Below are 27,444 nucleotides of genomic sequence, written 5' to 3'. Positions count from 1 at the left end.
AGAAACTGCCAAACTATTTTCCAAAGTGACTGCCCCATTTTACATTCCCACTAGCAATGTATGAGGGTTCCTATTTCCTCTCATCCTTGCCAGCACTTGTTACTGTCAGTCTTTTTGATATAGCCATTTTAGTGGCTATGTAGTGGTATCTCATGGTGGTTTTTTGTTTGTTTGTTTTTTTTGAGATGGAGTATCGCTCTGTCACCCAGGCTGGAGTGCAGTGGTGTGACCTCGGCTCACTGCAACCTCCGCCTCCTGGGTTCAAGCGATTCTTCTGCCTCAGCCTCCCGAATAGCTGGGACTACAGGCTGGGACCACCAAGCCTGTCTAATTTTTGTATTTTTAGTAGAGATAGGGTTTCATCATATTGGCCAGGCTGGTATCGAACTCCTGACCTTGTGATCTGCCCGCGTCGGCCTCCCAAAGTGCTGGGATTACAGGCACGAGCCACTGTGCCCAGCCCTCATTGTGGTTTTAATTTTTAATTCCCTAATAATGTTGAGCACTTATATACACATTAGCCATTCCGATGTCTGCTTTGATAAGATGTCTATTCCAATATTCCGCCTTTTTTTCTTTTTTTTTAAAGAGACAGGGTCTCAGCCTGAGAGACCCTGAAGGGAGGCTGAAGTAGGAGAATCGCTTGAACCTGGGAGGTGGAGGTTGCAGTGAGCCAAGATCGCGCCACTGCACTCCAGCCTGGGCAACAGGGCAAGACTCTGTCTCAAAATAAATACATAAATAAATAAAAATAAAATCCTGGACTCAAGTGATCTGCCTGCCTTAGCCTCCCAAAGTGCTGGGATTACAGGCATGAGCCACCATGCCCGACCAACATCAGGTTTTAATTGATAAGTAAGCAAGGATAAGGAACAGATTCTGTATACATGGAAAAATACAGAGAAAATTATATGCTAGTGATTAATGTCCATTTTCACACTAGAATCATTTTTATGGACCATATCACACCTTATGATCCTGCTTTTCTACCCCTGTATTAGTCCATTCTCACACAACCACCACTATTAAATTAATTAAAAATAAGTTAAACCCAAAGTTGACAGAGCAAAATCTCTGCATCATTGTCAACTGGCTCCATCATTCTGAAGAACAACCTGATAATGTGCCAGGGCCAGTTCCCCCTGTAATTCAGTAATTCCATCAGAGGGTATGGACTAAAATGTCATCACCCCTCACTTCTCACAGGCCCCTGTGCTGGTTTATTTATAGCACTTATTGTGGTCTAAGTTAAATATGTCCTTTGTCGATTCTGTTGATTGCCTGTCTTCTCCTCCAGAACATAAGTTCTATGAGCTCTGCCAGTGACCTGGTTTGTCAGGTTCTAAACAAACAAGTACTTATCCTCACCCACAATAGGTAGAGTATATAAAATTTATAACACCATAATTGATAACTGTAAAAACCAGAACCTACATGCCCAGAGGATAAACAAACTAGAATATAATGATAGCATAAAATGCTGAATAGCTTTTTTTTTTGAGACTAAGTTTTGCTCTTGTTGCCCAGGCTAGAGCACAATGGTGCGTTCTCAGCTCACTGCAACCTCCGACTCCCAGGTTCAAGCGATTCTCCTGCCTCAGCCTCCCAAGTAGCTGGGATTACAGGTGCCTGCCACCACGCCCAGCTAATTTTTGTATTTTTAGTAGAGATGGGGCTTCACCATATTGGCCAGGCTGCTCTTGAACTCCTGACCTCAGGTGATCCACCTGCCTTGGCTTCCCAAAGTGCTGGGATTACAGGCGTGAGCCACTGTGCCCAGCCCTGAATAGCTATTAAACATAAAATATTTAAGGGGAGGCTGAGACGGGAGGATCTCTTGAGCCCAGGAGTTCAAGACTACCCTGGGCAGCAAAGCAACACCCCGTTTCTACAAAAAAATTAAAAACTTAGCCAGGCATGGTGGTGGGTACCTGTAGTACCAGCTAATCAGAATGCTGAGGGTAGGAGGATCACTTGGAATTCAAGTGAGCTAAGAAGTGCCACACTGCACTCTAGCCTAGGCAACAGAGAGAGAGAAACTGTCTCAAAAAAAAATAGTGAAAACATTTATAAACTAAGTGAAGAAACATGACAGCAACATTTATGTCATGTAAAAAATGGTGCCTTGCCCACTCAAAACCGCAGCTCAAATGAAGTTTGCATAAATACTGAAGTCTTAGTCAAAGAATCATTAGATTCTTTAATAACTACTTTCTCTTAATTGCACTCATAACTTTCAAATATTCTATCAGGTCTACAGTATTTTGAGAATAAAAGCAGCTTACTGTTTCAGAGGGATAACATACACAATGGTATGATTTGAAGAGAAGTGTGATAAATTTTTCCCAAAGACTAAAAATCCAAAAAGTTAAAATTAAACAACAGATATGAGCTGGGCATGGTGACATGCACCTGTAATCCCAGCTGCTTGGGAGACTGAAGTGGGAAGAGCCCTTGAGCCCAGAGGGTCGAGGCTGCAGTGAGCTATAACCACACCACTGCAGTTCAGCCTGAGCAAGAGAGAGACCATGTCTCAAAACAAAGAAAAGAGGCTGGGCACGGTGGCTCATGCCTGTAATCTCAGCACTTTGGGAGGCCAAGGCAGGCAGATCACCTGAGGCCAAGAGTTCAAGACCAGCCTAGCCAATATGGCAAAACCCCGTCTCTACTAAAAATACAAAAATTAGCTGGGCACAGTGGCATGTGCTTGTAATCCCAGCTACTCGGGAGGGTGAGGCAGGAGAATAGCTTGAACCCGGGAGGCGAAGGTTGTGGTGAGCCAAGATCACGCCACCACTGCACTCCAGCCTGGGTGACAGAGCGAGACTCCATCTCAAAAAAAAAAAAAAAAGGCCGGGCACAGTGGCTCACACACCTGTAATCCTAGCACTTTGGGAGGCCAAGGCAGGCTGATCACGAGGTCAGGAGATCAAGACCATCCTGGCTAGCACAGTGAAACCCCGTCTCTACTAAAAATACAAAAATTTAGCCAGGCGTGGTGGCGGGCGCCTGTAGTCCAGCTACTTAGGAGGCTGAGGCAGGAGGATGGTGTGAACCCAGGAGGCGGAGCTTGTAGTGAGCCGAGATCGCGCCACTGCACTCCAGCCTGGGCGACAGAGCAAGACTCTGTCTCAAAAAATAAAAAATAAAAAATAAATAATAAATAAAAAAAAGAAAAGAAAAAGAAAATAACAGCTATGTAAGTTCCTTAGTATACAGCAAAATAGTATTTTTTTCATTTTCTTTAAGATAAAATTCATCATAGTATAATTTATATACCAAAAAAGTAACCATTTTAAGAGAATACACCTGGTGTCTACTCTGAGATGACCTCAGCTGAGGGGCTGAGTGGGACTAGTTGTCATCTACAGGATGCGGGGCAAGAGTTCACCTCCTGCAGTCTTCACAGGTGAGGGAGGCACCAGCTCCTCGCCAAGGCCCGATCCGCCTGGCAGCAAGAACATCCCTTACCCCTCTCACCAAGGCCATACACACCTGCACCTACACAGGGCCTCATGTGGCCAAGGCCCTGGTGCCAGGCCCTTGATGGCCAGGATTTGTTGGCATAAAGGCAAGGTACCACAGAAACTGGAGAAGCCAAAGGTCCCCACCCTTGGGTGGGGAGCTGGCCTCTGGGTTCCATGACTGTCAGTCAGCAAGTGTGGACTGCGGAGTGAGGCACAGTTACTTACAGCCTGCTGTGCAGCCTGTGTGCTTCCAAACCTCTCTAGGTCTGTTTCCTCACTGTACTCATAGGGAAAGGGAAAGTACCTTTCCAGGATGGAAATTGAACAAGACAACCCACAGGAGGCCCCAGTGTGGAAACTTACTTTATTCTAGCCATGATTATCCTAGTTGTCACCTTGCACACCTGCCATCTGGTGCCATCTCCTGGCTGGCACATCTATACCCACTCTGGCTCTGAAAGGCATGTCAACCAAAAATGGGCAGCTGGGGCTAAGGCATATTTAAACAAAGGCTCCGAAGGACCCCTTTCACTTGGGTCTAGCATCCAGCCTCTCTCTCAGCAGAGGCAGGATCGTGGTCCCTTGTGTTTTCTGAACAGGGCCCAGGGCAGCCAAGGCATGCCATCACTGCAGCACTCAACTCCACTGGTCACAGTGGAGTCGCCAGTCCAGCCTGAAATATTACTACAGAGGAGAAAGACCCATTCCTGCTATGTTGCTCTATCTTCCACGTCCAAAAACAGTCCTATGTAGCTTCAGCTGCTCCAAAATCAGGTCACAGAACAGCAGGAGACATTCCTTTGGCAAAAAAGGACACGCTTTTGTCCTGTATCTTATACTGGTAAGTGAAGCTCTGATCCCGCTGGGCTGTGGACTGTGATGGTCTCCTCCACAGGATCCTCAGCTACAGAGACAGAGAAGAATGAAAGAGGAGCAGCCACCCCAGGACCTGCTCTACTAGGAACCCCACCCTACCTTCTCTGTGACCTTCAGCTGAGGCCTCTATGAGATGACAGTCAGATGTGCTATCTGGTAATGGGGTCAACTTGTAAAATAAAGCCTATAACCAGCTAACTACAAATAAAGGGTTCCCCTCCATTACAGTAGTCGTATTGGCTCAATATAGAAAATGTGAAAGAGGAAAAAAAAGAAAACGGAAGGAAAAAGTCTTTCAGAGGAAGGCCCTTAAAGTATTTTATGTTTGTTTGTTTGTTTGTTTGTTTTTGAAGCAGAGTCTCACTCTGTTGCCCAGGCTGGAGTGCAGTGGCGCAATCTTGGCTTACTGCAACCTCTGCCTCCTGGGTTCAAACAATTCTCCTGCTTTAGCCTCCCAAGTAGCTGGATTACGGGTGCACATCACCATGCCCAGGTAATTTTTGTATTTTTAGTAGAGGTGGGGTTTCACTATGTTGGCCAGGCTGGTCTGGAACTCTGACCTCAGGTGATCCGCCCACCTCGGCCTCCCAAAGTGCTGGGATTATAGGTGTGAGCCACCGCGCCCAGTCCCTTTGTTCTTTCTTCTAAGCATGGTTTTGTACTAATTTTGAAAATCACATTAGAAATTGTACATTCAATACAGAGGCCCAGGAAGGCTAGATGCCTGTTTTGATGGTGTTTCTGCTGACTACAAAGCTCTGGGGGTCTGGCTGAAGAGAGGCCACAGCTGCCCAGCAGCACCTTCTCCTCAGGCCTTGCTGCAGCACTACAGACATAGCACTGCTGGGCTTGGTCCTCTGTGTGACCTACCAGACTTGCCTCTGAAGGACTCTGGGCCAAGACTCCAAGCCACTGTTGCTGGGTCAGGAGTGCTCAACTTAAGTGAACCAGGAAGCTGTGGTGGAGGCTTGGGAGTGGTTCCAGAAGAGAAGTTTGAGAAGGCGCAGAGCCACATGGCAGCCCATTTAGAGGGGTAGGATCCAGCTTCCCTCCCAGGGCAGGACTCGCAGTTTCTGCCCAAGTACTCCAATTGTCCTGGTAAGTGGCAGCAGTTGGGGCAGCAACCTGGTCCATGGGTACGGCCTCCCCAAGTCGTTTTTCTTTTTTCTTTTTTTAAGACAGAGTCTCACTCTGTCGCCCAGGCTGGAGTGCAGTGGTGCAATCTTGGCTCACTGCAACCTCCGCCTCCTGGGTTCAAGCGATTCTCCTGCCTCAGCCTCCCGAGTAGCTGGGACTACAGGCCCGCACCACCATGCCTGGCTAATTTTTGTATTTCTATTAGAAATGGGGTTTCACCATGTTGGCCAGGCTGGTCTCGAATTCCTGACCTCAAGTGACCAGCCCGCCTCAGCCTCCCAAAGTGTTGGGATTACAGGCGTGAGTCTCTACCTGTAAAAGGAACAGGCCGGGCACAGTGGCTCACGCCTATAATCCCAGCACTTTGGGAAGCAAAGTGGGGTGGGTCACGAGGTCAGGAGTTCAAGACCAGCCTGGCCAACATGGTGAAACCCCATCTCTACTAAAAATATTTAAAAAATTAGCCAGGCATGGCAGTGGGTGCCTGTAATCCCAAGTACTCAGAAGGCTGAGGCAGAGAATTGCTTGAACCCGGGAGGCGGAAGTTGCAGTGAGCCAAGATCACGCCACTGCAACTCCAGCCTAGGCGACAGAGCAAGACTCCGTCAAAAAAAAAAAGGAACAGTGTTGACCTGAATAGACGATGCCTGCTGCAGTACTGCAGAGGAATTTTGCTGTTATTTGATGGCATGCCCCTGCATTCCACTCTAGACAGCTGTCTCCTCTTTAAGAGTGCTCCACTTTGGTCACAAATGGGACCCCCATGGAAAACGTGCGCTGGTCCATGAGGCTAAGTGCCACCTGGAGCACGTCTATTACCTGAAGTCTCACAATTTCCAGTGTTTCCCTTCCACCTGAAGTCATGTCCCAACCAGACAGTCCCTCAGGCCTGACTCTCCCCTGTGCAGTCAAGAATCATAGGTACACGGGCAAGCAGCCCGTTGCCCAGGAGGCCCCTGCATACCTGCCCATGTACATCCCTGCAGAAGCCAGTGGCCAGGCCCTCAGCCCGCAGGATCAGGTGGCTCTGATGACTGAGGCCATTCAGCAGGATGTCATTCTCCTCATCCTCTGCATCTCCACTGTCGTGCACAAGGACCACCATGTTTCCCTGCATCAGATACAAGATGGAAGCCTGCTCCTTACTGGAAGGGACACCCAGAGTCAGGGAGTGCCAGCCTCTCGTTGCCTCCACTCCCCTGTACATCCTCTCACAGATCACCCTCCCTGCTGCTGCTACAGCCAGCCCCTACCTGTGCTCCCAGACCCTAATTCCAGTCACCTACTGGACAACTTCACCCATATTTCACCCACAATGAGCCAACCCATATTTTCAGCTCACTTCATCTAAACCAACAGTCTTCAAAATTAGCTCAATATCCTGAATTCCTGAATGTTACTAGAAGTGTCACCATCCTGCCAGGCACCCATTCATTCAGTCGACAGTTCCTGAATACTTAGAGTGTACCAGATCCCACAGTAGGAATAACAAGTGAGAGATGTGGGCCCAGGAGACAGACAGATGCTGACAATACAGAATGATAAGACCAAGGGAGAGGGAAGCATGAGGTGTATGGGAGCACAACGAAGAGGCATCCCCTCTAACCCGGGGGAGCAGGTCAGGAGGTGAGCTCATGTGAGCTGAATCTCAGAGGTCAAGTAGGAGTTAGCCAAGCCAAAATAGAGGGGAAGGTCAACCCTGCCAAAAAGTGACAGCTTGAATAATGAGTCCTTTCAAAGGAATACTGTTCAGTTGTTAAAAAGAATAAAGCTGGCCGGGGACAGTGGTGCACGCCTGTAATCCCAACACTTTGGGAGGCCAAGGCGGGAGGATCATTGAGCCAAGGAGTTCAATACCAGCCTGGGCAACATAGTGAGACCCTGTCTCTATTTTTAAAGAATAGTAATAAAAGGCCAGGCACGGTGGCTTACGCCTGTAATCCCAGCACTTTGGGAGGCCAAGGTGGGTGGATCACCTGAGGTCAGGAGTTCAAGACCAGCCTGGCCAACATGGTGAAACCCCGTCTCTACTAAAAAAACACAAAATTTAGCCGGGCATGGTGGCATGTGCCTGTAATCCCAGCTACTCGGGAGGCTGAGGCAGGAGAATTGCTTGAACCCAGGAGGCGGAGGTTGCAGTGAGCCAAGATCGTGCCACTGCACTCCAGCCTGGGCAAAAGAGCAAGACTCCATCTGAAAAAAAAAAAAAAAAATTAGCCAGGCGTGGTGGCAGGCACCTATAATCTCAGCTACTTGGGAGGCTGAGGCAGGAGAATCCCTTGAACCTGGGAGGTGGAGGTTGCAGTGAGCTGAAGTCATTGAGGTCGCACCACTGCACTCTAGCCTGGGCAACAAGAGCGAAACTCTGTCTCAAAAAAAAAAAAAAAAAAAAAAAAAAGTAATAAAAAAGAAAAAGAATAAGTGGCTCCTGTAGGGGTGCAAAAACAGCGTGGCCAGGCCGGGGTCTGAGCTGGGGTTCTGTCCCTGCTGGGCTACGGCCCCAGCTGGACTGCTGCCACAGAACTCAGTGCCGAATAACTCCAGAAGAAGCTGCAGTGGGACCCAGAGGCGAAGCATATTGAGGTGGAGGACGTGACCCTCAACCATTGTGCCTGCAGCTTCTGAGTCCTGGTGGTGTTGGCCAAGTTCAAGGGGAAGCTGCTGCTTCAGACACACTGGTGGGTAAACATGTGCCTAGCTGGAGGCTCTCGCACATCCATACTTTTGAGCAGAAAACCCTCATCCCAGAGCAGTGGGCCTGTGAATGGCAGAAAGGAGGGACTGGCATCTGCATGGCCATTAAATTATAAATCAGGACCAGAAAAAAGGGAAAAGAATGAAGCAGATCCATGTGTTATTTTTGGGCAATGGACAACAAAATATACTGTGTATTAATAAATGAAAAAAAAGAAATAGCAAACAGTGTGGATGGCAGGTTACCAGTAATGTGAAGAAAAATGCAGGGAGACAAATATGTGCATATACTTCGAGAGGCCGAGGCAGGAGAATCACCTGAGCCCAGGAGTTCAAGATCAGCTTGGGCAACATAGTGAGACCAAGTCTCTACAAAAAGTAAAAATATAGAAAAAAAAATGTTTTTTTCCTAAAATATAGAAAAAATATACAAAAAAATATTTAAAAAAACCAGACTGGCTGGAAGGATGCACGTTGGAGGGAGGGAAAGAGACAAGAGCACTTTTTGCTAAAGTACCCTTTATACTCTTCCTTCTTTTTCTCTTTTTTTAAACGATGCCCAAGTTTTACTTTTTCAACTAAAAGAAGTATTCTTACAAAAAGAGGGTGGTAGCAGGTCACAGACCCAGCTGGGCTGCAGAAGGTGGCTTTGGCTACTTACTGTCACCCCCTAATCCTAACTGTGCCTTCCACACCCCTAACAGTTCCTCCTCCTCCCATTCTTTCTGCATTACCCTGGTTCCTGGCTCTGCAACTGTAGCCAGGACGGCCTCAGAAGTTCCCTGAACAGAGCTTCCAGGCAGGACTTTGCATACAGGTGTTCAACACACACTGCTGGATACCCACACACCTGGCTAACTCAGTTAGCTTCTCTCTCCCATTGCTCTGTACGCTCAATCTGACCATACCATACCACTGTCCACACATTCCTGCCAGCTACACCATCACACACTGACAAGTGGCTACTGTGGGCCAGACACAGTGCTGGCATGTTACAAGCTTCATCTCACTTCACTCTTGCAGTCAGGTACCTGTGAGGTAGGCACCACAGCCATTCCTATTTTATTGATTGGCCTATTATTATTGTTAAAAACCCTATTATGGCTATTAAGTGCAGTAGTATTTACATCTAAATGATCACAACCAGTTACAGATTTCTTTGTTCCTTCTGTTCCCACTGCTGTACTTGACTAACCAAAAGAAAACAAAAACAAAAACTCTAAAACCTCTATTATGGCAAAAATCTCTATTTGTCCCTCATAACTTGGTGATCAAGGTAATATTGTATATCCTATACTTGTATTGCCCTTTACAATTTTTAAAGTAGTTCATACTCATTATCTTAGCTGATCTATAAAATACACTCAGGGACGATAATAACTTACCCCAGGACACACAGGCTATTCTGACAGACCTGGGACTGCAGCGGTGCCACACGTAACCAGCCCCACTGAATGCAATGTTGATCATCCCTTTATTTTGGGGGGCTTTACTTTTCAGCAATGGCAGGTAAGGGAAAGCAGGGTGGCTGCAAAAGCTTTCTGGGCCTGCTAGAGTAAAGCCAAAACCCCAAGCAAATAAACAGATCACAGCAAGCAAGTGAGGTCTGGACCTGTCTGAGTTCTTGGAAGTCACAGGTGGGCGCAGAGAAGGCAGTTCCATGAGTACCTTTAGTTCCCAGCACACGGTGGCTCTGCAGTAGTGAATGAAGTCTAGCACGGCCACCGCCCCCATGCCCAGGCTCAGGAGCACACTGAGGTCATCCACCAGCAGCACCGGGTACGTCCACCGAGCCTCTCCACTGTCTACTGGCTTTAGGGCCTCCCGTACAAACTCAAACAATGGTTTCAAGTTCCCAGCATTAGCCTCCCTGGAGAGACAGGACAAAAGTTATCAGACTTCACTCTCTCTACAGATGTTTATCAAGGACCAAGTAGCACGACAGGAGAGGGCTAAGGTGGACAAAGAACTGTATCACAATTCTTGGCAACAAAGAGTTCATGATCTCGTTAGAAAGAAAAGGCATGCATGTGTACAGGAGTAATTCAAATATTTCCTGAGGCCTACTAGGTATAAAGCACTGTATTAGAAACTGGGAGACACAAAAATAAACAGCTCCTAGGGCCCTTAAGAGACACCACACATAGCTGGGTGCAGTGGCTCACACCTGTAATCCCAGCACTTTGTGAGGCTGAGGGGGGTGGATCACTTGAGGTGAGGAGATCAGCCTGGCCAACAAGGGTGAAACCCCGTCTCTACTAAAAATACAAAAATTAGCCAGGTGTGGTGGCGCACACCTGTAATACCAGCCACTCAGGAGGCTGAGGCAGGAGAATTGCTTGAACCTGGGAGGCGGAGTTGCAGTGAGTCATGACTGAGATCATCCCACTGCATTCCAACCTGGGCAACAAAATGAGACTCTGTCTCAAAAAAAAAAAAAAAAAGACACCATACAGCCTCTCAACCCAAGAGCTTAAGGAATCTGGAAGATCAACTTGGATTGGGCAGGCAGAAGCCTTCCCAGGAGGTCATACACAGCTGGAAAAAGTTAAACAGGCCGGGCACAGTAGCTCACACCTGTAATCCCAGCACTTTGGGGGGCCAGCGGGGAGGATCATTTGAGCCCAGGAGTTCAAGAACAGCCTAGGCAACAGAGTGGGACTGTATCTCTACAAAAAAAATTTTTTTTAAATTAGCCAGGCATGGTGGTACGCCCCTGTAGTCCCAGCTACTTGGGAGGCTGAGAGGAGAGGAGTGCTTGAGCCCAGGAGGTTGAGTTTGCAGTGAGCTGTGTTTGCACCACTGCACTCCAGCCTGGACAACGGAGCAAGACCCTGTCTCAAAAAAAAAAAAATGAAAATAAGAAGTTAAACAGTAACTCAGATGCCCTGATGGTGAGTGGCAGTGGCCTAAGGCTTCTGTATATGTAACAGATTTGCCCTGTTTCTGACACAAGCCAGCTTGCCTATCTCTGTCTTCTCCAGTGACTACCCCTGGCCATCATTTCTCAGCAATGAGTGGAGGAACAGAGCCCAGGGCCCAGGGCAACTGGCCTACTGCCTTATGCTCCAGGGATGAGCCCCTGGCATTGGGTTATCTTCATTAACAATGAGGACATCTCCCCATACCTTGGGATGAGGTATAACCAGCCCCTGCCTTCAAATGAGGAAACCCCAAGTCAGAGATGCTAAAGGGTGTGTGTGAAGTCACACACAGGGTCAGGAAACATGGCCTCACAGCCACTGCATAAGGGTGTGTGTGTCTGAGAGATAAGGCAGTGGGGGGAAGTTCCTGTGTGGACCACTTTGTAGTGGACGAAGAACAGCAGCCAAGCAGGGAGTCTTCACAGAGCTATGTTTGTGGCCAATGTTCAGAAACGAGGAAAAGCAGGAAAACCAGTCTCAGGCCTGTGATGTTGAATACCAAACCAGGGGAAAAATTTTTTCTTAAATGTCTGAAAAGTAAATATTTTAGGCTTGCAGGTCATATGGTCTCTGTCTCAACTACTCAACTCTATTTGTTGCTGTAGTGCAAAAACAGCCAAGGACAACATGCAAACAAATGAACGTGGCTGTATTCCAATAAAATTTTATTTAAAAAAAAAATTTTTAAAAAAAGGAATTTTTAAAAAGACAATTTAAAAAATATGAAACAAAACAAATGTATTTATAAAAACAGGCAGCTGACCCATAACCCATAGTTTGCCGTTGCAGAGTCTCCACTGTTGCAGAGCACAGGTGTATACTAGGGCTCTAAGCCAGGGCTGGAAAACACAGCAAAGCATATGGTTCTGCCATCCTTCCAGCAAATGATCCTCTCTATAGCTTTTGGGACAAATGTCCACCCTCAGCCCCATGATAAGAGCCAGCATTTGATGATGCTGCAACACCAGAGTAAGTGTCTGACTCCTGAAACCAGTTCCATCCTCCTGCACAATAAGAAGGAATTACACAGCAACCAGGAACCCTGCCTGGGCCCACCTGCCACATGTGTGCTTCTGGGCTGGGCTGCAGGCTGACTGACCTGAGAAACTGCAGGGGTTGTGGCTCCTTTTGAGCCTGGAAGACGACGTCCACTGCAGACTTGAGTCCCTCGAGGAACACAAGCTGCCCACGCTCCCGCGCCATGGTCAGGCTGACACCCTAAACATGAAAAAGAGAGTGAGTTACTGTGCCTTGTAGGGGAACCCATCAGACTAGATGCCAGCTTGCAAGAGGGCACAAGACACCTTCCAAACTTGGCAGAAGTGTATCTGATCACCCAATGTACAGGCCTGTCTTCATTCCCCTGGGTGCTCCCAAACCAACAATCCCCCATCTGTTTTCAGATGTGTATTTCCATTTAATTGTCACATTAAAAGAAAAACTAGCCAGGCATGGTGGCACATGCCTGGAGTTCCAGCTACTTGGAAGGCTGAGGCAGGTGGATCATTTGAGCCCAGGAGTTTGAGACCAGCCTGGGCAACATGGCGAGACCTCGTCTCTAAAAAAAAATTTTAAAAATTTTAAAAAAATTAGCCAAGTATGGTAGTTTGCGCCTGTAGTCTCAGCAACTCAGGAGGCTGAAGTAGGAGGATCACGTGCGCCCAGGAGGTCAAGGCTGCAGTGAGCCATGATCATGCTGCTGCACACCAGCCTGAGCAACAGAGCGAAACCGTCTCAAAAAGACAAAAAACAAAAACCTAGGCCGGGCATGGTGGCTCACGCCTATAATTCCAGCACTTTGGGAGGCCAAGGTGGGCAGATCACCTGAGGTCAGGAGTTCAAGGCTAGCCTGGCCAACACGGTGAAACCCCATCTCTACTAAAAATACAAAAATTAGCCAGGCGTGGTGGCGGGTACCTGCAATCCCAGCTACTCAGGAAACTGAGGCAGGAAAATTGCTTGAACTGGGAGGTGGAGGTTGCAGTAAGCCAAGATCACACCAATGCCCTCCAGCCTGGGTGACAAGAGTGAAACTCCGTCTCAAAAACAAACAAACAAACAAAAAAAAACAACAAAAAAACCCCACAAAATACGGGATGCAGAAATTTAGTATGCCTATCCCTGCTCAGACTAGGACTTCATTTTTTGCTTGTCACTGACTTGAAGCTCAAGGACTTTTTTTGTTTTTGAGACAGTCTCTCACTCTATTGCCTAGGCTGGAGTGCAGTGACGCAATATCGGCTCACTGCAACCCCTGCCTCCTAGGTTTAAGCGATTCTTGTGCCTCAACCTCTTGAGTAGCTGGGATTACAGGTATGCACCACCATACCTGGCTAATTTTTATTTATTTATTTATTTTGAGATGGAGTTTTCGCTCTTGTTGCCCAGGCTGGAGTGCAATGGTGCGATCTTGACTCACTGCAACCTCCACCTCCTGGGTTCAAGCGATTCGCCTGCCTCAGCCTCCTGAGTAGCTGGGATTACAAGCATGTGCCACCACGCCCACCTAATTTTTGTATTTTTAGTAGAGACAGGGTTTCTCCACGTTGGTCAGGCTGGTCTTGAACTCCTGACCTCAGGTGATCCACCCGCCTTGGCCTCCCAAAGTGCTGGGATTACAGGCGTGAGCCACCGTGCCCGGCCTAATTTTTTTATTTTTAGTAGAAACAGGATTTCGCCATACTGACCAGGCTGGTCTCGAACTCCTGGCCTCAAGTGATCCACCTGCCAATATCAGGGAACCTGCCCCGATAGTCACGTAGGTTCTTTTCTATTTTCCCTAAGCGTCGGCCGGCTTGAGAAATAAAGGGACAGAGTACAAAAGAGAGAAATTTTAAAGCTGGGTGTCCGGGGGAGACATCACATGTTGATAGGTTCCATGATGCCCCACAAGCTGCAAAACCAGCAAGTTTTTATTAGGGATTTTCAAAAGGGGAGGGAGTGTATGAATAGGGTGTGGGTCACAGAGATCATGTACTTCACAAGGTAATAGAACATCACAAGGCAAATGGAGGCAGGGCGAGATCACAGGACCACAGGACTGGGGCGAAATTAAAATTGCTAATGAAGTTTTGGGCACCATTGTCATTGATAACATCTTGTCAGGAGACAGGGTTTTGAGATCAACCCGTCTGACCAAAATTTATTAGGCGGGAATTTCCTCTTCCTAATAAGCCTGGGAGTGCTATGGGAGACTGGGGTCTATTTCACCCCTACAGCCTCGACCATAAAAGACGGCCACGCCCAGGGGGGCCAGTTCAGAGACCCACCCCCAGGCGCGTATTCTCTTTCCCAGGGATGTTCCTTGCTGAGAAAAAGAATTCAGCGATATTTCTCCCATTTGCTTTTGAAAGAAGAGAAATATGGCTCTGTTCCACCCGGCTCACTGGTGGTCAGAGTTTAAGGTTATCTCTCGTTTCTTAAACATTGCTGTTATCATGTTCTTTTTTCAAGGTGCCCAGATTTAATATTGTTCAAACACACATGCTCTACAATTTGTGCAGTTAATGCAATTATCACAGGGTCCTGAGGCGACATACATCCTCCTCAGCTTACAAAATGACAGGATTAAGAGATTAAAGTAAAGACAGGCAGAGGAAATTATAAAAGTATTAATTTGGGGAACTAATAAATGTCTATGAAATCTTCACAATCCACATTCTTCTGCCATGGCTTCAGCCGGTCCCTGTTTGGGGTCCCTGACTTCCCGCAACATGCCTCAGCCTCCCAAAGTGCTGGGATTACAGGTGTGAGCCACTGCACCTGGCCTCAAGGACTTCTTAAATATGGTTCATGAACCACCATCCAATTAAGAAACCCTTTAAGATACCTGATTAAAATGTAGATTCCTGGCCGGGCATGGTGGTTCACACCTGTAATCCCAGCACTTTGGGAGGCCGAGGCAGGTGGATCACCTGAGGTCAGGAGTTCAAGACCAGCCTGGACAACATGGTAAAACCCTGTCTCTATGAAAATACAAAATTAGCCGGCTATGGTGGCACATGCCTGTAATCCCAGCTACTTGGGAAACTGAGGCAGGAGAATCACTTGAACCTAGGAAGCTGAGGTTATGGTGAGCTGAGATCACGCCATTGCACTCCAGCCTGGGCAACAAGAGTGAAACTCTGTCTCAAAAAAAAAAAACCACAAAAGCAGACTCCTGGGTCTAATTCCAGAATGAGGGAAGAACTCAGGATCTACATCTCAGCAAACACCAGGGATGGTGATGCATTCTAAATGTGCAACCCACTGCTCCACCTGTGCAGAAATAGGTCACATGGGGCTCGGCATGGTGGCTCACACCTGTAATCCCAGCACTTTGGGAGGCTGAGGCAGGAGGATCCCTTGAGCTTAGGAGTTTAAGACCAGCCTGGGCAACACAGGGAGACCCATTCTCTAAAAAAAAAAAAAAAAAAAAAAGAAAGAGGCAAAATGTAACTCTTTAGACTTTCCATGCCCCTACATCAGGTCTCAATTGCTCATTCACACACAAAATGCCCAGGGTCTTCCAATGTCCAACACCATTTGTTCCAATCGCTGCAGCTGACAGAGAAAAGGACTCCTGATCATCACCCTTGCTCTTGCTCACTACCAGTCTATTTATGTAAGTGCAACAATATGCCATGAGTATAGAAGCTCACGCTCCAGTACTTCACATGTCAAGTACTGTGCCTGCCATTCCTGCTGTGCTGATCATCATTCAAAGGTAAAAGGAAAAGTAGCCAGTTTAGATATGCGAACACACAGCTGTCTCATCCTGAAACAGATCCAGTGGCCATAAAGCCATGCTGCAGAGCCCTGGAATGCAACATGTTTTCTTTACATCCTGACTGTTCTCCCTGGGCTCCTGCCCTGATGTCTAACACAGGAAGTTCTCCCTTCTCTGCAAAGGATGGGAAAGAAAGAATCTACCATTCTCTTACCTCCTCATTTGCTTCTGCCCAACAGAGAAGAGGCAGAGACTTGGTCCAACAGTAAGACTGGATTTTATTCTTTTTTATTTGTATGTATGTATGTATGTATGTATGTATGTATTTACTGAGATGGAGTCTTGCTCTTTTGCCAAGGCTGGAGTGCAGTGGCACGATCTTGGCTCACTGCAATTTCCGCCTCCCAGGTTCAAGTGCTTCTCATGCCTCAGCCTCCCAAGCAGCTGGGATTATAGGCATGAGCCACCATGCCTGGATCCTGAGAAATAAATGAGTAGAATGCACGCCCCATGAGTGAGATGATCCCAAAGTGTTAGGATTAAAGGTATGAACCACCACCCCTGGCAGCCAAGAATTTTTATAGTGAGTAGGCCTTGGGTTTTGTCAAATGCTTTTTTTGCATTAAGTGATATGATCATATGAATTTGTTTCTTTAGCCTATTGACATGGTGGATTACAATAGCTGATTTTCAAATGTTGAACCGGCTTTGCAAAACTGTAATAAACCCAAGTGTGGTGTATAGTTCTTCTTATACATTTCTGGATTTGATTTGCTTATGTCTTGCGGGGGCAGGGGCGGGGGAGTTGCATCTCTGGGAGATTTTTTTTTTCCCTTTTTTTTTTTTTTTTTTGAGACGGAGTCTCGCTCTGTCTCCCAGGCTGGAGTGCAGTGGCGTGATCTCAGCTTACTGCAAGCTCCGCCTCCTGGGTTCACTCAATTCTCCTGCCTCGGCCTCCCGAGTAGCTGGGACTACAGGCGCCCGCCACCATGCCCGGCTAATTTTTTGTATTTTTAGTAGACACAGGGTTTCACTGTGTTAGCCAGGATGGTCTCGATCTCCTGACCTTGTGATCTGCCCACCTCAGCCTCTCAAAGTGCTGGGATTACAGGTGTGAGCCACCGCGCCCAGCCTTTTTTTTCTTTTTATTGAAACGCTGTGTCACTCTATAGGAGCACGCCAACTGCCTGGCTAATTTTTGTATTTTTAGTAGAGATGGGGTTTTGCTGTGTTGGCCAGGCTGGTCTCGAACTCCCGACCTCAGGTGATCTGCCCACCTCGGCCTCCCAAAGTGCTGGGATTACAGGCATGAGCCACCATGCCCGGCCCAAGACTGGCATTTTAAAGATCACTGCTGAAGAGTAGCCCAGTTCTCTCCCTCTCTAAGCCTGGCCTGTCCAAAAACAAACCAGAAAACAGCCCTTCAGCTTCCATTCTCAGGCAGTGAAGTCCACCTAGTAACAGGTAATGTCCCAGGCTAGGTCAGGAAGTTCATCAGCCTTTTGGCCATCTTATTCCTGCCTGCCTGTGTCTGATGTGGTGAGGGGCAGGAAATGAAAGTCCCTCTCCCCACATTGGGGTCTGAAGCCCTAGACTTAGGGAAAGACAGTGGGAGGCATCCAATTTAGCAGCAGACCAAAGTGTGATCTCCAACCAAGGAGGACGAAAATCAAAACTCATATGGAGAAGGAGAAAACCTTAACTTGTCCAGAATGAGTAGAGAAGGGTTTGATTAATTAACATCTACAAACAGCAGGTCTGGTTCTACGAAGTCTCAATTAATGAGACATGCTGAGATGCTACCTTAGCCCCTCAAATAAGGGGTTCAGGATCCCAAGATTTCTTTTTTTTTTTTTTTTGAGACAGTCTTGTTCTGTCGCCAGGCTGGAGTGCGATCTCGGCTCACTGCAACCTCTGGCTCCCGGGTTCAAGTGATTTTCCTGCCTCAGCCTCCTGAGTAGCTGGGACTATGGGTGTGCACCACCACGCCCAGCTAATTTTTGTATTTTTAGTAGAGACAGGGTTTCACCATGTTGGCCAGAATGGTCTCCATCTCTTGACCTCGTGATCTGCCCATCTTGGCCTCCCAAAGTGCTGGGATTACAGGTGTGAGCCACTGCGCCCGGCCCAATATTTCTTTAGTCCGTCTTTTGCTAAGTTCTGTACAATGCAAACAGGAAAGCCAAGCTTTAGACCATGTGTGACACACACACTCACTCAGGGACCTCACCATGGAGCTCCAAAATATTTACCAGCTTCTGTCCCACGATACTGTAGTGGCTGAAGGACTGGATGAGGGCCACAAAGCAGACTTTACAATTAGCTAGAAAACAAAACAGTTGATTTTAAATAAATCCTCTGGTTACAACCAGACTCACTGATTTCATACCTCTGGAAACAAAAGCACTGAGGCAAATCTAGAGACCCAGAGGCTTTGCAACCTGACATACGCGATTTGATTCTAAGATGTACTTTTCTTCTTATTTAACAGTTATATCTTATTTTGCTGGTTCTAAGATATACTTCTGTTAGATGTAGTACTAGGTACTTATTATTATTATTATCATTTGAGATGGTCTCGCTCTGTTGTCCAGGCTAGAGTGGCACAATCATGGCTCACTGCAGACTCAACCTCTCTGGCCTCAAGTGATCTGCCCACCTCAGCCTCCCGAGTGGCTGGAACTATAGGCGTGCCCAGCTAATTTTTGCATTTTTTGTAGAAACAGGGTCTCCCTATATTGCCCAGGCTGGTCTCGAATCTCTGGCTGCAGATCCTCCTCCCACCTGGGCCTCCTGAACGCTGGGGTTATAGATATGAGCCATCACGCCCAGCCATGCAGCAGCCATGTTCTTTAGGAAGCATCTACTGCCAGGACAAAGTGTCAATGGGGTCGAGTGCCCAGAGACCTCGAGATACACAAAGACCAAGGAGCAACAAAATCAGGAGGCCACACAGGACCTCAGTGAGGCAATGTCCACACAGTGGGTGGAGAAGGGGAAGGTAGGACACAGAAACAGTGAGCACATGCCACTCTTTGGCAGGGCTGGGGAGGGAACGAGATGGCCTAGTAATCTGTTATCCTGATAAAATAGCCCCCTAGGTATCCCAACACCAAGGCTTGGCTTGTAAATGCTGTTATTGCTTCCTTAAATAGTTTTGGTTTTTATTATTTCTGCACCGATCTTGGGTTTCTTTTCTACAGCATCAATAAGTCCCATACCTTTGAGGTAGAAGGAGAGAAAGTGGTGTACAAGGAAACTCCCATCTGTCTTGGCATCACAGAGTAAAGTCAGTTTCCCCTAAAAGTTACAAGGAACACAAAAAGGTTAGATTCCCTGGAAAGAGGTCAGCTTAGTGTAGCAATCTAGTCAATTGTGTCCACACCTAAATTTCTACACCTGAAGAGTTTTTTTTTTTAATGATATATATGCTAAGGTACCCTGAAAAGATGGAAATAAGTGAAAATTATGGAAAATCCATGATTAAAGTTATCACTTATTGTTACTCATGATAGGCAAGTACATCTCAGCCTCCACCTCCTCAAAGCAAACAGAGAATAAAATTATTTCTCTTCCTCACTTCTCACATTAGTCACTCAGGAACCAGTCTTAGGAAGAATTGGATCCTGAACAAAGGATGCTTTTACCATCAGACTCCAGTGAAAATCAGATTGCTAGGACTGGAAGAGGCCTTCAAAAGGCCTCCCCGCCAACTACTTTATATTCTGATGCCAATTCTATTCTGTAGGGTGAGGGACAAGGGAGGAAGAAGCAGTTGCTGATAGAGATGTCTGATAACAAAGTTCACCCAATGGCCCTGCTTCAGAGGCCTGATCATGGAGAGCTCTAGAAAGACTTCTAAGAGTGGTCTCTGCAGAGCCTGACTGTCCTGCTCCATTCACCTCTATTTCTGTCAGTGACAGGGAAGGTCAGGATCAAGTGATATCATGCATGCCACCTCCTTGCCGTGTGACCTTCCACAAATGCCTAACTTCTCTGGGCTTCAGGTTTTTTCACTTACAAAATATGAAAGATCGTCAGACCTTCAGGGTTACCCCTGGTGCTGTCATTTCCTGGTGCCCACTTGATTTACTCCATTCTTTCATCTGGCCCTAGGCTGACTTTGGAAGTGCCAGTGGTAACTGGCAAGGTAATCAGAGTCATCTGGACAAGAACTGCCTGGCAACTAAAATCCACAAGGATCTACTGAAAGCTACAATTTGGCACTATGGGGTCATAAAAAGGCTTTAGACACATAGTATCCTGGTTGCCTGGAGGAGTTTACCATTTCATTAGGAAGACAAAGATTATGAATAAACCAGGCTGGGCGTGGTGGTTCACGCCTGTAATCCCAGCACTTTGGGAGGCAGAGGTGGGCGGATCACCTGAGGTCAGGAGTTCCAGACCAGCCTGGCCAACATGGTGAAACCCCGTCTCTAACAAAAAATACAAAAAAAAATTAGCCGAGTAATTAGCCGGGTGTGGTAGCGCACGCCTGTAATCCCTTCTACTTGGGAGGCTGAATAAGGAGAATCACTTGAACCCGGAAGGTGAGGTTGCAGGGAGCCGAGATCGAGCCAGTGCACTCCAGCCCAGGCGACGGAGCGAGACTCCATCAACAACAACAACAACAACAACAAAAATAAAAGAGAGAATAAGCCAGAAGATACGCTCCTGAAAGAGGTTACTCCTACGTTAAAATGTGAAAGGTTTCAAGGTGCCCCGGAGTGTGAGCAGGAGGGTGGAGAGAACAGGTCAGCCTGGGGTGCCAAAGACGGACTTGGTCCAAGCCAATGTTGGCTACGTCCTGCTTCTAACAGTTCTATTAGAAACCACAAGGAGGAATAGTAAGAACAGCAGCGTTCAATACAATGTGCCGATTGCTCCGGGGCGAGGTGGCGGTTAGGAAGCTCGCCCATGAAGATGGCGGCGATACGAACACCCCTGTCCTCTCAGGCCTATTCCGCAGTCTCCTCTAAGCGCCTGGGACCCCCACCCCAGTGAACACGCACAGTGCGCCACAGTTCACGTTCGCGAATATAACTCAACCCCACTGTCGGCCATGCTTCCCAGGGACATTTTTTTTTTTTTGGGGGGGGGCGGAGTCCCGCTCTGTCGCCCACGTTGGAGTGCGGTGGCGAGATCTCGGGTCACCGCAACCTCCGCCTCCCGGGTTCAAGCAATTCTGTCTCAGCCTCCCGAGTAGCTGAGATTACAGGCATGCGCCACCACGCCCGGCTAATTTTTGTATTTTTCGTAGAGACGGGATTTCACCATGTTGGCCAGACTGGTCTCGAACTCTTGACCCTGAGGTGATCCACCCGCCTCGGCCTCCCAAATTGCTGGGATTACAGGGGTGAACCACCGCGCCCGGCCGCTTCCCGGGGACTTTTAAGGACACGCACGGCCTTTGAGAATATGCGAGATGGCCCAGAAGCCCACTTTCGGCGGGCCCAAGTCTCCAGTCCAATCCCCGGGTCGAGCCTCTGCGGACTACAATTCCCAGGTGCCCCGTGCCGGGTCGTCGCGCCATTCACCGGGGTCGTGCGCACCGCCTCCCGGATGCAGTATTCCGCTGCCCTGCCAGGTCCCGCCCGCTTCCGGGCAGCGGGACCTCTTACCTGCTCCGCCCTGTCGGGGGTAGTGTTAAGCAGGTTATTAAGTTCCACGAACATTCCGAGCTCCTGGGACTAGCGCTCTGGAGGAGAACCCGGGGTGCTGCACAGACGACGGAGACTGGAAAGCAAAACACACCCAACAGCCCGGCTCGCGCAAGGAAGCGCGCATGCGCAATGCCAGTTTTGCGAGCCAGCCACAGCCAATGAGGCGGGTGCCTCGATGGGGCCGCTGCGCACGCGCGTAGACGTGCGTCGAGTGCCAGGGTGGGAAACGATGGGTTTCTCTGTGCGACTGCCAGCGGCCTCTGGCGGCTCATTCCGCGCAGATCTGCGTGGGGCCCGAGCCCTCCCAGTGGCCCCCAAGGCTCCACGCGACCGAATATTCTCCTTCCCTTGGCCTCGCTCTCTGCCCAGCCCCGGGCTCCTTTCCTCCACACGTGGCTGTCAAGCGCCTTCTGTATGCCCCACACTCCTGGGAGCTTGGGCTACATCGGTGAACAAAAACAAGGGACCCGGAATTATTATGATTATTATTGTTATTATTTGTTTAATTGAGACGGAGTCTTGCCCTGTCGCCCAGGCTGGAGCGCAGTGGCGCGATCTCGGCTCACTCTAGGCTCCGCCTCCCGGGTTCACGGCATTCTCCTGCCTCAGCCTCCCGAGTGTAGCTGGGACGACAGGCGCCCGCCACCACGCCCGGCTAATTTTTTGTATTTTTAGTAGAGACGGGGTTTCACCGTGTTAGCCAGGATGGCTTCGATCTCCCGACCTCGTGATCCGCCTGCCTCGGCCTTCCAAAGTGCTGGGATTACAGGCATGAGCCACCGCACCCGGCCGACACGGAATTACATCTTGAAAAGTTGTGTGGGGAAAAGCAAAGCGGGATTAGGGAGTACCAATGGGGGCAGGGGTAGGTTTCAGAATTAAAGAGGTTGTCAGAGTGGGTCTCACTACGAAAGTGTGGTTGCAGCCGGGCGCGGTGGCTCACGCCTGTAATCCCAGCACTTTGAGAGGCCTGGACGGAGGGATCACGAGGTCAGGAGTTCGAGACCAGCCTGGCCAACAGTGAAACCCCCTTCTCTATTAAAAATACAAAAAATTAGCCGGGCGTGGTGGGGGGCGCCTGTAATCCCAGCCACTCTGGAGGCTGAGCCAATAGAATCGCTTGAACCCGGGAGGCAGAGGTTGCAGTGAGCCGAGATCACGCCATTGCACTCCAGCCTGGGCAGCAGTGCGAGACTTCGTAAGAAAAAAAAAAAGTGTGGTTGCAACACGCCCTGTATGCCTGTCCTCAGAGCCTTTACACTAACTCTTCCCTCTTCCTGGAATGCCCCTTTTCCCAGATATTCAGCTGATTTTAAAATTCCCCACTTCCTTCAGGTCTTTGCTCAGATGTCACTTTATTTGTGAGGCCTTCCCTGAGCACCTTACTTAAATCACAAACTGTCCTTTTCCCAACACTTCTTTTTCCTTGCTTTTGTTTTTTCCATAACATTTGTATCTATTATACCGCATATAGTTTTGTTCTAGCCCAATCAGCCTCAGATCAGTGGACAAACCTGTAATTCCACCAAAGTCAAGTTTATTAACAGTCACTAAAATAAAAGAATTGTTATATAATTTGGGAAAGAGTCGAATTCAGGTGAAATTTAAGTGAAGCAGTGTTTGATATGCTCAAAGCACAGCACAGCTGTGTGTGGAGGAGTCTTAATCTGGCGTGGACTACAAAGGGGACCCAGGGTCGTTTCTGTGGAAACTACAAGGTTAAGATCGATGTGGAATGTAATCATTAGCTGAAGCTCTGCACCTGGGATGGAAATCGAGGCTGCTTCTCTGTGTCAAAGGGACGTAGATCCTTCAGCCAAGAATGAGATGTTTCATGCTTATTGAAATGTGAGAAAGAGAAAAAAATATTGGCCTGACACTCACAGCTAGGTCTTGGTGTTCCTGTTGAGCATAAACAATTTCACAAAACACCAACATCAGACTGATTGTGACGGATCAAGACAAAACCAGAACATTCCATAGTCATGCTGAACACAAAACATGTACATTGTCCAAGCCACAACCAAACATCTCATTTCCCAGCAAATAAGAGTACCGCTTCTTTACCAATCTCTTTAGCCTGATACAAGTTCTTTTTTTTTTTTTTGGCCTGATACCAGTTGTTTATCACATATTGGCTTTGCAAAGATGCCTCCCTGTAAATAAGATATATCAGGGTACCTAATCATAGAATTACCCCAATCTTCTGACAGCATCCATCCGCGAGCAGAGCTGTACTTCCTTAAACCCTCCCCTAAATCACTTAACAAGCCCAAATCCTATAATTATTTTCCAACACTCTCTTAATGAGACACCCCATGGTTTCCCCATGGTGTACATTCTCCCTCATAGCAATGAGTAATAAACTTAGTGTTTTCAGTAATGAGTATATTCCTGGTGGTCATTGCCTGGAGGGAATAGACATGATGTCAATCAGCAAAGTTTTAATTTTAGAGAACAAAGTTTCTTGCTAAGAAAGCAGTAGTTGCCACCGGGTGAGGTGGCTCATGTTACATGGGAGGCTGAGGCAAGACAATTACTTGAAGCCAGGAGGTGGAGGCTGCAATGAGCCGAGATCACACCACTGTACTCCAGACTGCGCGACAGAGCAAGGCTCTGTCTTAAAAAACAAAAAAAAAAGAAAGAAAAGAAAAAGAAAAAAGGTGGTAGTCTCTCAAAGAAGGGGTTATTTATGAGACTACAGCTGCAGCATGTTTAATCCCAGCTACCTGGGAGACTGAGGGGGGAGGATCCCTTGAACCTGGGAGACGGAAGTTGCAGTGAGCTGAGATGGTGCCATTGCACTCCAGCCTGCACATCTATTAGCTGTGATGATAAATAGCAGGACAGGTTTTCACAGTTTGAGCTAATTTTACGTTTCTTACTTTCCTTATTTGAACTTTAGTACCAGCAGGCAAGAGGACAGGGATTTTTGCCTGTCTTCTTTGTTGTTATTTCCTCAGTGCCTAAAAGACTGCCAGGCATTGGGCCAGGCACGGTGGCTAACGCCTGTAATCCCGGCACTTTGGGAGACTGAGGTGGGCAGATCACTTGAGGTCAGGAGTTTGAGACCAGCCTGGCCAACATGGTGAAACCCTGTCTCTACTAAAAATACAAAAATTAGCTGGGCTTGGTGGCGCATGTCTGTAATCCCAGTTACTCGGGAGGCTGAGGCAGGAGAATCGTTTGAACCCGGGAGGCAGAGGTTGCGGTGAGCCAAGATCTCGCCATTGCACTCCAGCCTGGGTGATTATTTTCCAAAGTGGTTGTACCATTTTACATTCCCACCAGCAATGTATAAGCGTTCCAGTTCCTTGGCAATAGGTGGTATGGTCAATCTTTTTAATTTTAGCTATCTTGATATTACACTGCTTTTTCTTTTCTTTTACTTTCTTCTTTTTTTTTTAAAGACAGAGTCTTGCCCTATCGCCCAGGCTGGAGTATAGTCTGTGATCTCGGCTCACTGCAACCTCCACCTCCCAGGTTGCAGCAATTCTCCTACCCCAGCCTCCTGAGTAGCTGGGATTACAGACGTCCACCACACATCCAACTAATTTCTGTATTTTTATATTTTTGTTTTTTGTTTTTTGTTTTTGTTTTTTGGAGACAGAGTCTCATTCTGTGGCCCAGGCTGGAGTGCAGTGGCACGATCTCGGCTCACTGCAAACTCCGCCGCCTCCTGGGTTCAACAGATTCTCATGCCTTAGCCTCCCGAGTAGCTGGGACTACAGGCACATGCTGCTATGCCTGGGTAATTTTTTGTATTTTAGTAGAGATGGGGTTTCACCAGTTTGCCCAGGCTGGTCTTGAACTCCTGAGCTCAGGCAATCCACCTGCCTCAGCCTCCCAAAGTGCTGGGATTACAGGCATGAGCCATTGTGCCTGGCCAATTTTTGTATTTTTAGTAGAGAGAGGATTTCACCATGTTGGCCAGGCTGGTCTCAAACGCCTGACCTCAAGTGATCCGCTCACCTCGGCCTCCCAAAGTGCGGGGATTACAGGCATGAGCCACCGTGCCTGGCCACATTGCACTTTTAGTTTGCATTTCTGTAGTAATGAATGATGTTGAGCGTTTTTTCGTGTGCTTATTTGCCATCCATATGCCTTTGGTGAAGTGTCTCTGTTCAAAGATTTTGTCTTTTTTTTTTTTTTTTTAGACGGAGTCTCACTCTGTCACCAGGCTGGAGTACAGTGGTGCAATCTTGGCTCACTGCAACCTCCGCCTCCTGGGTTCAAGTAATTCTCCTACCTCAGCCTCCCGAGTAGCTGGGACTACAGGCGTGTGCCACCATGCCCACCTAATTTTTGTATTTTTAATAGAGATGGAGTTTCACCATGTTGGCCAGGATGGTCTCGATCTCTTGACCTTGTGATCCACCCGGCTCAGCCTCCCAAAGTACTGAGATTACAGCCATGAGCCATTGCACCCGGCCAAAAGACAGTAGATTTCTGTATGTTGATCTTATCCTGCAACTTTGCTAAACGTGTTTATTCATTCTAGTAGCTTTTTGAAGATTTCCTTTGGATTTTCTGTATAGATGATTATGTCATCCATGAATAGACAGTTTTCTTCTTCCTTTCTAATCTAGATGCCTTTGATTTCCTTTTCTTGCTTGAGTGCACTGGCTAGAAATGGTGAGAGCAGACATCTTTTATTTCTGATCTTAGGGGAAAGCTTTCAGTCTTTCACCATTAAATATATGTTAGCTGTGGGTTTTTCATGGATGCCCTTTACCAGGTTGAAAATGTTCCCTCTTTTTGATATTCCTTTTTCTGGCCTTGGTAGTTTCCTTGTATGCCGAATGCTTCGTGACCCTCTGCAAGTCTCCAGGTTCTCTCTCTGTGCAACGCTGTCATCTCTGGTGCTCTGTCCTGTGAACTCCAGCTGCCTTGGTCTCCCCAGACTCTTAGCTCTGTCTTTTCTTTTTTTTTTTTTTGAGAAAGAGTTTCACCCTGTCACCCAGGCTGGAGTGCAGTGGTGCAATCTCGGCTCACTGCAAGCTCCGCCTCCGAGGTTCATGCCATTCTCCTGCCTCAGCCTCCCGAGTAGCTGGGACTACAGGCGCCCGCCACTACGCCCTGCTAATTTTTTGCATTTTTAGTAGAGACGGCGTTTCACCGCGTTAGCCAGGATGGTCTCGATCTCCTGACCTCGTGATCCGCCCACCTCGGCCTCCCAAAGTGCTGAGATTACAGGTGTGAGCCACTGCGTCCGGCCTTAGCTCTGTGTTTTCAACTCAAGGAGTATTCCAGGGCCAGGCGTGGTAGCTCACACCTGTAATCCTAGCACTTTGGGAGGCCGAGGCGGGTGGATCATGAGGTCAGGAGATAGAGACCATCCTGGCTAACACGGTGAAACCCTGTCTCTACTAAAAATACAAAAAAATTAGCTGGGCGTAGTGGCGGGCGCCTGTAGTCCCAGCTACTCGGGAGGCTGAGGCAGGAGAATGGCGTGAACCCGGGAGGCGGAACTTGCAGTGAGCCGAGATCGCGCCACTGCACTCCAACCTGGGCGACAGAGTGAGACTCTGCCTCAAAAAAAAAAAAAAAAAAAAATACAGCATGCGGGCATGGTGGCGCACACCTGTAGTCCCAGCTACTTGGAAGGCTGAGGTGGGAGGATCACATGAGCCTGGGAGGTTGAGGCTACAGTGAGCTGTGATTGCGCCACTGCACTCCAGCGTGGGCAACAGAGCGAGACTCCGTCTCAAAAAAAAAAAATAAATAAGGAGTATTCTAGGCTCCACCTTAGTTTCTCCTCACTGTCTGGAAATTCTTTCAAGGCAGTGTGAACGTAGACGATCCTAGATTCATCACATTATTTTCCCATCTCTCATGGATTATATCCTTTGCTGGGAATGGAAGTCTGTGGATTATCTTTTTGTTGTCGTTTTATTTTGCTTTGATTATCTTTTGAGATCCGAAGTTAAGAACATATTCCTTTACTGTTTGAGCTTATTGAGTTTTTTAAAAAA

The 27,444-nt window shown here is 47.8% G+C and overlaps 1 protein-coding gene and 1 pseudogene across 4 annotated transcripts; one reads left to right on the top strand and one right to left on the bottom strand.

Annotated features, from left to right (window-relative positions):
• Positions 1–561: 561 nt before the first annotated feature.
• ELP6 (elongator acetyltransferase complex subunit 6) lies at positions 562–21,909 on the bottom strand. 4 transcript variants are annotated; one of them, XM_002813804.4, is made up of 7 exons: positions 21,428–21,909; positions 19,028–19,106; positions 18,059–18,129; positions 12,198–12,316; positions 9,843–10,044; positions 6,445–6,591; positions 562–4,371 (listed from the first exon to the last, which is right to left on the bottom strand). In XM_002813804.4, the coding sequence occupies exons 1-7, from the start codon at positions 21,479–21,481 to the stop codon at positions 4,243–4,245; spliced, it is 801 nt and encodes a 266-aa protein (XP_002813850.1). In that variant the 5' UTR covers positions 21,482–21,909; the 3' UTR covers positions 562–4,242. The 4 variants fall into 4 exon arrangements, with proteins under 4 accessions (XP_002813850.1, XP_054406850.1, XP_054406851.1 ...); XM_054550875.2 differs by lacking the exon at positions 21,428–21,909 and adding an exon at positions 21,212–21,360; XM_054550876.2 differs by lacking the exon at positions 21,428–21,909 and adding an exon at positions 19,828–21,143.
• On the top strand, positions 7,045–8,345 carry LOC129058768 (bolA-like protein 2; annotated as a pseudogene).
• Positions 21,910–27,444: the final 5,535 nt, after the last annotated feature.

This window comes from Pongo abelii, chromosome 2 (assembly GCF_028885655.2).
Source record: "Pongo abelii isolate AG06213 chromosome 2, NHGRI_mPonAbe1-v2.0_pri, whole genome shotgun sequence".
Taxonomy (NCBI): domain Eukaryota; kingdom Metazoa; phylum Chordata; class Mammalia; order Primates; family Hominidae; genus Pongo; species Pongo abelii.
Note: the sequence above shows the minus strand (reverse complement) of the source record. Positions and strands in the feature narration are given on the sequence as shown.